This window comes from Clytia hemisphaerica, unplaced genomic scaffold, assembly GCF_902728285.1.
Source record: "Clytia hemisphaerica strain Z4C2 unplaced genomic scaffold, Clytia hemisphaerica genome assembly, whole genome shotgun sequence".
Taxonomy (NCBI): domain Eukaryota; kingdom Metazoa; phylum Cnidaria; class Hydrozoa; order Leptothecata; family Clytiidae; genus Clytia; species Clytia hemisphaerica.
Window position 1 is genome coordinate 347,682 of NW_027104338.1, and position 12,148 is coordinate 359,829.

General features: G+C 36.9%; 1 protein-coding gene across 11 annotated transcripts in view; it reads left to right on the forward strand.

Annotated features, from left to right (window-relative positions):
• Positions 1-12,148, forward strand: part of LOC136817832 (otoferlin-like) — a 42,782-nt gene that overhangs the window by 18,316 nt on the left and 12,318 nt on the right. For 7 of the 11 annotated variants that reach the window (XM_067074164.1, XM_067074156.1, XM_067074159.1 and 4 more), the window contains 14 exons: positions 36-188; positions 593-721; positions 1,173-1,305; positions 1,914-2,095; positions 2,503-2,664; positions 3,101-3,220; positions 3,749-3,910; positions 4,725-4,890; positions 7,990-8,123; positions 8,865-8,944; positions 9,908-10,085; positions 10,597-10,731; positions 11,355-11,480; positions 11,787-11,822. In XM_067074164.1, the coding sequence (XP_066930265.1) occupies positions 36-188; positions 593-721; positions 1,173-1,305; positions 1,914-2,095; positions 2,503-2,664; positions 3,101-3,220; positions 3,749-3,910; positions 4,725-4,890; positions 7,990-8,123; positions 8,865-8,944; positions 9,908-10,085; positions 10,597-10,731; positions 11,355-11,480; positions 11,787-11,822 (1,896 nt within the window). The remainder of the gene's footprint in view (positions 1-35; positions 189-592; positions 722-1,172; positions 1,306-1,913; positions 2,096-2,502; positions 2,665-3,100; positions 3,221-3,748; positions 3,911-4,724; positions 4,891-7,989; positions 8,124-8,864; positions 8,945-9,907; positions 10,086-10,596; positions 10,732-11,354; positions 11,481-11,786; positions 11,823-12,148) is intronic. The other 4 variants (XM_067074162.1, XM_067074165.1, XM_067074157.1 and 1 more) reach the window with 1 other exon arrangement.

Sequence of the window (12,148 nt, forward strand, 5' to 3'; positions counted from 1 at the left end):
AGACGTAAAACTTGAGAAATTTCATTCCATTGCAGCCACAAGATGGTGTTCCCGATATTTTCATTTGGATGCTAAGCGGAGGGAAACGCGTCGCTTACGCTCGCATCCCTGCTCAACACGTCATTTACTCACAAACAGATTACGAACGAGGAAGAGACGCTGGAAGATTACAAACTGTTTTCCTCAGGGTATGATTTAAAGATGTTAAACTTTCTCAGGGTATGATTTAAAGATGTTAAACTTTCTCTCTTCTAAGTTCTATAAAGTTTACATAGTGTTTTTTTATATGATGAGACTTCTTTTTTTGTTAGCCGATTTAACTTTTTAACCTCGGACGAATAAAAAATTTTCATAAGTACAAGTGTCATTTTAGTTGTCATGGCTTCCCAATTAAACCTCGGTCAACATTTCATGCTCTTGCCAACCTACGGTGAATTATCTTTGGAAAGCTTATGTTTTGAAGACATGACTCTTTGAAGTAAGGTCCCTACAAAGGCCGTCCGGATGCTTACTCGTCTGGAAAGGTTTAATTCAGGTTTCTACATTACATCCCGATTCCCAGATGCTCTAGATTTCCATTTTTTTCCCATAGTTGCCAGGAAAGCGTGGAGATGGGCCTAAAGGATGGACCATACAGGCTAAACTGAATATTCTGATATGGCTGGGTTTACACAAACACAAGAAAGATATGTTAAAAGATGCACCCAAAGGATTCCAAATGGTATGTTAATATTGCAATGCACAGTTGCCTTACATTTCAGTAATAGTTTTGGAGGCCTTCGTATCTTGCAAATAATGGCCAGTATGACTATGTTTTATTTCAATTTTCGTCTCAGAAGTATTTTCGTCTTTTGAGAAGCGTAAAAGTGAGATTTCTGTCTCAAACTTTAGCAAATTCAGGTATTAAGAGGATGTCGAGTTTCCAGCACCAATTCCATTTTTCATCTGAAACTTTGCCTTGACCACTACACGCTTTGTCCCAAAATGTGTGCAGGACAGCGTAACTTGCATAGTATAAGCATATAAGCATATTTAACAAGTCACAGGTTGTTTTGTAACCAGTACCTTTCCCATTATACCAATTTGTTTTTTTTTCATCTGTTAAAACGTTGAAAAAGTGGTTTTCGTCTAACAGGCTAGTTATTTGTCTAATTGCGATATTTCTTTTTAAGCCGAAAGGAGCGAACAAGGTGTTGGCACCACCTGCAAATCACTTGCTGTATTCTGAGCAACGTAAATTTATCCTTCGCGCACATTTGTATCAAGCAAGAAGTTTGATTGGTAGTGATGCTTCTGGTCTATCAGGTAATCTTACAAACCTTCGTCATTCTGAAAATATGATGATTTTGAATTACAAAGTTTTGTTATTCACGCATACATCACGTTGAAATTATACTCTATTACTCTCGGGTACCTAATGGCCCCCCCTAATTAAATTTCCGAAAATTTCCACCCAGGATATTCTTATTCCAACCCCCCCCCGCTTATTAAGTTTAAAGATTTTTTCCAACCCCCACCACTTATTTCAAACCCCCCGGCTATTAGGTACCCGAGAGTAGCGGGTTTATGTTGTATTTGCCCTTTTGGGGACGGCGAATTGACTATTTGGAAGAACCCGCAGTTTTGGCCCGCAAAGTGCTTGTGTACCGAGGCCCTCAGTTAATCAGAACCTAAAAAAATCAGAAGCAAACTGTCTCCGTCAATACTCAATATTGCTCTCAAGTAGAATGTCAATGTCAAAAACCTAAATATCTCGATTTGGAAAATTAAAGGGGTTTTATTTAGGAACATAGGTTATGTTCCCTTTTTTATCTGGTTAGCACTGAATTCTTTTATGACATGTGTTTATCACAACCATATAAATTGTTGTCACATTACTGTTAGGCTGAATATTTCCTTCTCTTGTTTTTTAGATGCGTTCGCTCGTGTCGTAATCGGAAGCAAAGCGGCCGATACACGTGTTATTTGGGAGACGCGGTCACCGACCTGGGACCAAATGATTATCTTCAATGATATTGTTATTTGGGGTGACGTCAATACTATCGCGTGTAACCCTCCAACTATCGTTACTGAAATTTTTGATAAAGATATCGGTGTAAGCATTCACTCATTAGTCGCCTAAAAAACTCAACCTCAAAATGAGGATGATAGGAATTATTCATTTTTTTGGCCTTTCTTTTTGAGATACAGTTGATTCTTGCTAATTTGAGCTCGAAAGATCGAATAATATAAGCTCGCGAATAAGTGAGGATCAATTATATTTACATCATTAGGAAGAATAGACCCTTATTTGTAAAGTAGATAATTACCCAAAAACTGATAGTAATGTTAGTGGTAATAGATTTTAGATTAATTTATTGCATTAAGAATGCCATGACCTTAAAAGCTAAATTTAAGTCAATTTTGCTTCTGCGGGGTACTATGTTTGCGAAAAGACGGGGGTGCCGCCTTAGTTTTGCTCTATCAACATCTTCAGTGCATATGTATCTTGTTTTCTTACAGGGAGATTCAGAATTCATTGGACGCGCTTTATCGAGACCAATCGTCAAACTGTCACATGAGAAATATGAGAAACCACTTTTCCCTCCAGCTTTGGAATGGTTTGAAATTATTCGTGGTGACGAACGAGCTGGTGAACTTTTAGCGGCTTTTGAATTACTACAGGTGAGAGTTGAAATCTGGTACCAATATAAACCCCAGGACACCTGCTTCACTTTTCGATTTTACTGTGTTAAACGAGTAGGCTGCTGGTACCCACTAACGGATTCGTGGAGTATACTACCTGTGTTTGATTTTCAGAGTTTTCAGAATTTTAAACGTGTCACTGATCTTTCTTGCGCACTATCAGAATCATAAAAAGCGACAGACGCATTAGGTTTTTTACGAGCGCTATCTTGTCCATTCATGGTATCAATGACGTAATGCGACGGGAATACCCGAAATATAATTTGTCAATGATGACATTAGTGAGATCTTATAGCCCATGCAAGTTTTGTATTAACTCTTTCTGATCAAAATCTTCTTTACTTGGCCAAATGAGGGGAGTTCTACACCTGACACGTGGAATCTTAATTTGTGACTACTATCTATACATTGGCAGGTCGTGGAAGAGGGTAAATGCTTCTTACCAGAAGAAGTTGAGCCTATCGATTCACCGGATGGAAAAATCCTTCCTGTACCCGATGGTATTCGTCCGATCATGAAAAAACATCGAATCGAGGTAAGATCCATTACCAGCCTTAACTTCGTGTAGCCTCTTGAGTGAGATGCTTAAAAAATCACTCTAACTACTTTGTAGATTAGATAGTTAAAACCAGATAGCTCTTTCACATTCTTGCTTGCAGGTAGCTTACAAAAAGAGACTGTTTAGAGTATCCTTGATAGCGGTCGTAAAATCGAACAGTGTGTCTGGATGCAACTTAATGAAAATTCAGAAAATACAGAAAAATACAATACAAAAAATACCTTTATTACACGCTTTTTCTTCTCTGAACAATTCAATAAGAACACGAGGCTGAAAATTAGCCAAAACCTAAGAACAAATTAAGAGTAATCTGAGCCTCAGATTTCAGAAATTACTAAGAAAGTACTGATTTTAACCCATTTTAAGTTTTTAAGTAAAGAAGCTAAGCGTATCAAGAACATTGTAAAAACATCTAAGCCTGAAAACTTCCAAAAATTAGGAACAACCTAACCTGATCCAAAATTTACTGGTTCTTATAAAAAAGCGTGTATCCTTATTTTTTAGGTGTTATTCTGGGGCGTCCGTGAAATGAAGAGAGTGAATTTGACCACGGTTGATCGTCCACAAGTTGACGCTGACTGCGCAGGTCACGTGGCCCAGTCAACTGTTATTGTCAATGCTAAGAAGAATCCTAACTTCGCAAACCCTGTCGCCTATTTTGATGTGGTAAGTTCTCAGCGTAAATGTTGGTTGGTTTTAACTTGGTTACTTTACGTCGCTTTACATGAAGTTTTAACGAGGCTGAGTAGAAAATACCACGTCTGTCTTGAGGCTACTTTGGACCAAATTAAACATCAATTTAGGTTAGATGCTTGCATCTATTGGATGGTAATTTCCTGGCCTGCTTATTTTATTTATTTTATTCCCATGCTTTTGTATCCTCTCCTTAATGCAGGCGAATAAATAAATTTCTTTCATTCAATTCAATTCAATTTGAAGTCAAAAAATCAAATTGAAATCAAATTGAAGGGTTTTTAAATATTAAAGTTTGGTGAAAAGGGGAGAAAGATTGCTCTAACCGTTCGCACACACACCTAGCTCTTGTATTGTTATTAAACACAACTCGTAACAAATATACTCCATAAGGCCATTCGCTTTAAGTGTGCATTAAAGTTTGTTTTACTTACCATTTTTCAACGAATGCCTTAAATATATCAAACTATACATGGTTGAAAAGATCATTCATCGTGCAAAAGTTTTCAACGTTATATTTTTGAAAAAATTCATTCTAGATATTTTATATGAAATTTGAAGAACAAAAAAATTGAACCTTTTATCCTTTTGTGATAGAAACCTTTTTGGTACAGAGATACTTAAAAGCTTCCTGATTTTAGCTTTATTGTTATTATTCCCTTAAAACATTTGTATCGGAAGTTACAGCCTCTTGAAGGTAGCTCGTTGGAGTCGAAAACCCCGTTTTTCATGTGTTTTTTTTCACGAATAGACTTTGGTTAATTTTCTTTTCGTTTTAACTTCATAGGACTTACCTGAGAACGAGCGCTACTGTCCGCCGTTAACGATACGTGTTCGCGATTGTCGAACATTTGGCCGCTTTACTCTTGTTGGAACGCACGTAGTGAACTCGTTGCACAAATATTTACAAGATCCTGACAATTATAAACATTTGGCTGAAGTGAAAAGAACAGGTAAAATATTTCTTTGGGGCAATTTGAGATTCCAAAAATCGTTCTTATCGGCGATCCAAAAAATATCTGCAATCTGATTGGTTAAAAAGAGTACAATATATCTTGTATTTTACATGTACAAAATATAAATTGACGAAAAGATGTTGTTGCATTGTAGCGGGTAGCAGCATTTTAAAGTCACTTTGCTACAAAAGTGCCCTGCGCTTTTTTCAAACACAACAAGAAGCCATATCGGCGTGAAGGCCCAGCTGACGTGGCAATAACTGAATGTTCATTCGTACCGAGTACTGGTAATGTTGGCGGGACTAATTTCTGCGTTTTGGGTTTTGCGAAAAGTACCAAATTTATACTCTCGAAGCGCTAAAATGAAAAGCCGAAAATGTTCCAAACTTTGCCGAACAAAATATCAAAACAAAAGAAAGCAGACGCGCTAAAAATTCAGCAATGGTAAATGAATGCGAGTTAGTGTCAAATGATAGATGTGACCAAAAGAATATTTTAATAAAACAAAAAAAGCTATGCTATTTGTACATTATGTACAAAATAAATCCATTTTTGGTCCAGCGCGCAGCAGAATGGACCTTTAAAAAGCAACTGATCGAAAAGATTTTGTCTTTGTCGGGGCCTGTGCGCGCAATAAATTAACAAGTCCAGGCTAAACCAACCGCCGATCTAGAATTTTTGCCCCGCCTACCCGCGCGATGTTTGACCTATGTTTTGGATTGAATTGGTAGTAGAGTCAAATTTCCCGGTTAGATTAAAGGGTTGTTTCAGGTAGGGTCAGGTAGGGTCAGGTAGGGTTAGGGCTAGAGTTGGGGATGGGAGTTAACCCCTGGTTAGGGTTTTAGCCCCCGGGTAGAGTTTGGAGTAAATACCATGTTTATAAGGAACTTTGAACTCCTTAATGCAGTTGTGACTCGATGGCCGAGTGGTTAAGGCGCTGGCGTTCTAATTATAGGTGCTTTGTATATAGTGGGTTCGAATCCCATCAGCGGCAAAAGTTTCGAAATTTCGGGAAATGCATCAAAAACTTTCAAAACTTAGCAATACAAAGAAAGTGTCAAAGAATAGAAGCTCAGAGTGGAGGATGGGAAGGAATTTTTTTTGCGTCACTTAAGGAACCCGGTACGAACGACATTCGGTTATTGCCACGTCAGCTGGACGTTCACGCCGCTCCGGCTTCTTGTATATTTTTGATACTATCGTCAAAGTGCAAAAATTTTGCAAAGAAAAAAAATAGTGCAAAAATTACTGGCGCTTTTCCGTAATCATTCTGCTATTTTCCCCAGGTTTACCGGCAATCATATTGCTAGAAATGGCCCTCCAATGACCATCCAACTTTCTAAATTTCCTTCTTTGGCTATCCAAATTTTTTTTTATCTTTTTCCGTTTTCAAGTGGCAAGTGGAATTATGGTCCAGGAACCGGAATCTTATGCACTTTGACGGTAATATGAAAGAAAAAATTGGTTAATAGATTCAAACTTCCCATGTCACTGACCTAAAAAATGATCAAGAAAGGATCATCATTTTCACACGCTAGAAAATGTTTCAACCTTATTCAATTTAACACATAAGCTGCATTTAAGTATCCATTAATAAAGTCCTGAATCAGTTTACTTAGAAAAATTCTGTGCCAAGCTTGAAAAATCCAGTCACCGAACGTTAAATGTAACAGATCTAGAAATGACTATTTTCATGCTTAGCATTATGAAAAATATTTCAATCTTATTCAAATTTACATATAAGCTGCATTTTAGTATCCATCAACAAATTCCAGAATCAGTTTACATGGAAAAATTATGTGTCAAGTTTGAAAAATCCAGCCACCGGCCATATTAAATGCGACAGATTCAGAAATGACCATTTTCACGCATAGCACCATGAAAAATATTCCGATCTTTTTCAAATTTACACATGAGCTGCATTGTAGTATCCATTAACAAATTCCAGAATCAGTTTACATGGAAAAACTCTGTGTCAAGTTTGAAAAATCCAACCACCGGCCATTAAATGCGACAGATTCAGAAATGACCATTTTCACGCATAGCACCATGAAAAATCTTCCGATCTTATTCAAATTTACACATGAGCTGCAATGTAGTATCCATTAACAAATTCCAGAATCAGTTTACTTGGAAAAATTATGTGTCAAGTTTGTAATATAAATTTCAATCCATCTTGAAAATAACCATGTTTTCACTTCATCTCGCAACCAAAAATAAAAGAAATTTGACTCTGTTACTAAACTCTATCTCATATGAGACAGCCTGAATATCACGCAGGTAGACGAGACAAAAAAGGGCGGTCGGGTGGTTGGTCGTTGTTTAGCCTGGATTCGTTAACTTATTGCGCTCACAGGCCCCGACAAAGCCAAAATCTTTTCGTTCAGTTGCTTTTTAAAGGCCCACTTGCGCTGCGCGGCTGGGTCAAAAAGTACATTTTTTGGGTCACCGATAAACCAGTTATCAGACATTTGCTCGTACAATATGGAAATATTTCACTCGTTCCGTATTTTCCGTATATTTTCCTCGTCTAAAGGCTCGGAAAATATTGTACGGAAAAATCTCGGAACTCGTAAAATATATCTCATATTGCACTCGCAACTGTCCGATAACTGGTAATAATTTGACACAATTGAAATACTGGAGTTAAGCCAGTGTGGTTAGCATGTTCGACAGTTGAAGAACTATTGCAGAAAAATGAAGTCAAAAGAAATTGATTGGTGCTAAAAAGCGTGTTGAAGTCTCTTTAACTCAAACCTCTATAACTCAAATGTCTCCTTAAATCGAACAAGCTTTATGGTTCCTTTAGTTAACAATGCCTTATAAACCTTACTCCATAACACGAAATTTCCTTAACTCGAACACATTTGTGTTCTCGGTGTGCATTCGAGATATAGAAACTCCATTGTATACATTTGACGCTTTCTTTTTGGATTTTCAAAGGGAATTAAATTTTCATCGAATAAAAGAGCATATCGAATAAATATCGAATGGTAGAGTGTAGAGTTTCTCGTTTACCGTGGCGTTCCAAATAGTAGAACGTCGAGTAAATGATCGGCAACTGTTAAAGTATTTGATCTCTTGTTTGAATTTAAGCAGATGACTCATCGCGTCCTCAATCGCCGGCACCGAAAAAGCAAGCCATGGTTGAATTATACGATGATCCAATTGATGACCAAGAAAATGACAAAGATGAACAACTACTCAATGAACCTGTCAGCAAGAAACGGGTAAGGATTTTATCCCAATATATCAATATTCAAAGCACCCAGTTAAAAGCCCCGAAGGCATAATGTAGAATCTTTTGGACTAGAAATGAAACCGCACTTATTTCCCATCCAAAACATGGTGTGGTCTTCACACCAGTCTCCTAATTTAAATTAAGTTATATCTCTGAAGGCGAAGTGGTATGGTGGTCATCGCCTACGCGGCCCGAGTTCGATTAACACTATGATACATCAACTCCCTTGAGTCTACCTTCGCCCAGGTCAACCCTCACCATGTGAGGCGAGCGTCAAACATTGTGGCGTGAATACATTCCTGTGCAAGCTTGCGAATGCTATGCTAACGCCCTCCCGCTCTGTTCGTGTGTAATCGTCAGGATACCTTCGTGTCTTCGAGTAGCGCTATGAATTCGTATACGATAGAGAGCTACTACTGTTTCGAAAGGAGGTGTAAAATCTATATTTCTAGATCGTTTTGATCGCGGAACAGATGTTAGGGTTTCACTTTGTCGTGCCAGGGAATGGTTAAAACTCATCAACTAACATCGCTATAAAAACGTTGACGATGTTATCCCTAAGATCGAGGGTGTAAAAACATACCTGACATAATTACGTTCTAGCTCAAGATGATTAAAAAGGATAATTTTTTTTACCTAAACGTTTGATAATCCCGAAAGAATGATTTAAATAGAACGATTAAAATCCAATCAATTTGACATATTTGATTTGTGATTTTTTGTCTTTCAGGCAAAATCGGGAGAATCCTCTGGTAAGAAGTCTGGGGACGACGATGAAGATGACGAAGAATCACTTGATTGGTGGAGCAGGTAACATACTCAATTCTGATTGGTTGAGCAGGTCAAATACTCAATTCTGATTGGTTGAGCAGGTCAAATACTCAATTCTGATTGGTTGTTGAGCAGGTCAAACAATTGACGTATACAATGCGCCAATAAGGATTTAAAACTTTAGCTTTAGAATTAATTGCAGGTTCTTTCTGATGGTTCTATTGTACGAGTCTTAGTCTAGCATGTTGGACGACAAACTCTAAAGAGAGTGGGATATGGTGGTAGCAGAAAACTAGTATCATCCGGTAACAATCATCGTGTTAAGATATAACACCCATATCACTGTGTTACACGAATTATAAACGACTCCACTCTAAAGGAGTTTTAGCCAATATTATTCTTTCTATAGTAAAAACTTTAATTCCACTAGACTACATGTTTTTATAAAAACATGAGGCTTCAATGGCCAAAATGTTAAAAACAAGTTAAGAACATTTTTAAGGCTACACAGGTTTTAAATGACCCAATTTCTCAAGAAACTGCACTATAATACTCGCACTAGGGTTAAAATAAGAATATTTTAAGAAAATATTTAGACTTAAAGCTAAAAAAGAACATACAAAAGCTTCAAAAATTTTGGATGTTCTTATGAAAAACTTATGAGGCATATTGAGAAAAGTGCGTACGAGGGTCCCATATTGATATAGACTGTTAGATTTGATCACAATCCAGACTGGCATTGATCGAATTCGATAAAGTCTGTCTTATTATAATCTTCAACGGAGACAAAACAGGCTGTAACTTTTGATAAAATTTGTTGAAAAGATTAACAGGAGTAGAATATTATCAAAAAGAAAACTTCAAACAAGATTGGAAAATGAAGATTGAAAATGGAAAAGAAAAAAATCAATCTCTCCAACAACCGTGCTATGGTTATCATTTTAACACGGGTGATTCTTTGACTAGTGGAATTTTGTACACCAACTTTCTTCCTTTTGGTAGATACTACGAAACTGTGAAAGACGAAGAAAGAGAAGAGGAGGAGAAAAAAGTTCGAGAAAACAAACAAAGTAAAACGAACGAAAGTATGAAGAAAAATAAATCCAAGAATATTGAAGATGGAGATATTGAACGTGAAAAGAGAATCAAAACTCCAAACCCAAAGATCACAAGAATAACGGTAGGCCCTGGTTACGCTTTTAATTTAAAAAGTTCTTATGACTAAGAAATAAATTAGAAGTTTTTTTATAAGAATACGTCAATTTTATCAACAGAAACAAAATTATTTTAAACATCCAATTAAAACGCGACCAAATGTCAGTCCAGGACCTGTACAAACAGTTTCACAAGTCCTTTGAAAGTTGCATATAAGTTATTACACTCGAACGCAAGATTTTACTTTAGCTTGCTTTGAGAATTTACGACTGACAGTATTTGGATGTTTCAAGTTTGCTATAACATCTGAGAATACAGTGGAGTTTCCGTAACTCGAACCCGCGCGGGGAATACAAATTTGTTCTAGTTAAGTGTATTTTCAGCTTTGTAGTAAGGCTTACAAGGCATCGTTAACTGAAGGGGTGAGAAAACTTGTTCAAGTCATGGAGACGTTCGAGTTATCGAGTTTCGAGTGAAAGAGGCTCTAATGTATTTTGATTTATAATAGCCCTACCCCTATGTTTTGCCTTCAATAGATCTATCGCCAAGAATTAGAGAACATTACCGACTTCAATGGCTTCAATGATTGGTTGCATTCATTCCCGTTATACCGTGGTAAGAAGACCTCTGATGATGACGATGATGAACATAGGATTGTGGGTAAATTCAAGGTGAGTTCCTCGCTAAGGATTTCGGGTAATTTAATTAAAGGTGACTCCTCCTGAAGGGTTGCGGAATATTCAAAGTGAGTCGCTCGCTCAGCATTTTGGGTAAATTCAAGATGGCTTCCTTCCGAAGAATTGTGGGCATATTCAAGGAGATTTGTTCGCTCAGCGTTCTGGGTAAATTCTGTGTGTTATTTTCGCTAAATATTCTGGTTATATTCAAGGAGGAGTTCACTCCTTAAGGATTGTGGGTGATGTCAAGGCGAGTACCACCCTAATAATTTGGGGTAAATTTAAGGCTCGAATACTCTGAATACATTCAGTTTTCATAGTTAATAAGAAATTAGTCAAAGTTTCATATTTTGTCCCTTTTTACGTCGGTATTTTTATCTTGCCGGTCTTTTTAAATCAACCGCCAGACAAAGAATAACTCCAAAAAGGGCCAGCGAAAAAAAAATACAAGAAATGTTTTACTCGTCTCGAAAAAATTTTGACATAATATATTATCCGATCCTTTAGCAAAATACAAGGTTTAATTGTGCCCACTTTAACCAATTAGATTGCAGATTCTTTCGGTCGTCGATAACTAGAAATTGGTTTATTGTATTTTTAATTTTTAATTTTTAAAGGGTGCGATCAAAGTGTGGAAACATCCGTTGCCGAAATTTTTGGAAGTTGAAAGTCCAACAGCTTCATTCTTCAAACTGCCAAGCAATGAACCAGTCAACGTTCTCATTCGATGTTATATCGTTCGGGTAAGGAAATCATTTTAACCATAGGTTATTATCCAATAGGATATCGTCATTCTCTCTTCTAATAGGTTGTTAGCCAATAGGATATCGCCATTCTCTCTTCTAATGAACAAAAAACAACTTTCATCCACTTTATGGAAAAGTATAATTTTGAAACTCCCAACCGACTTATTATTGAAAAATTTAATTGTATATGGACTTCAACTCTCTCTCTTGCTCTTAAATATTGTAAGAACTGGTAAGAATCTAGGAAAACTAACTTAGAAAACTCTCATTTAGAACTTTCAAACTCTATTTTTCATTTTTCAGGCACTCGATCTTCATCCCACTGACATTAACGGCAAGGTATTTCACTAATTCTGTTTTTTTGAAAGGTCAACCCACCCTGGATTCTTCTCTAAATAGAGTATTTATGCCATTTTTTAAATAAAAGTGTCCGCAAAACCTCACTGACCCGCTTGTTTTTCAGGTTTTTTCTGACACCCCCTGGAAGAAAAAGAATTACCTCCTTGACTCTTGGGGAAAACATTTTTTTCAGTAGCCCATTACCCAGTCCTTTTCAACGTTTACTTATTATATGATGACGTCCTTTACGCCCATTGGTAACGTAATAGCGACTTAATGTTTTCTGCGATGGAGACGGTAAGCTTAGCTATTTGTCTACATCATGA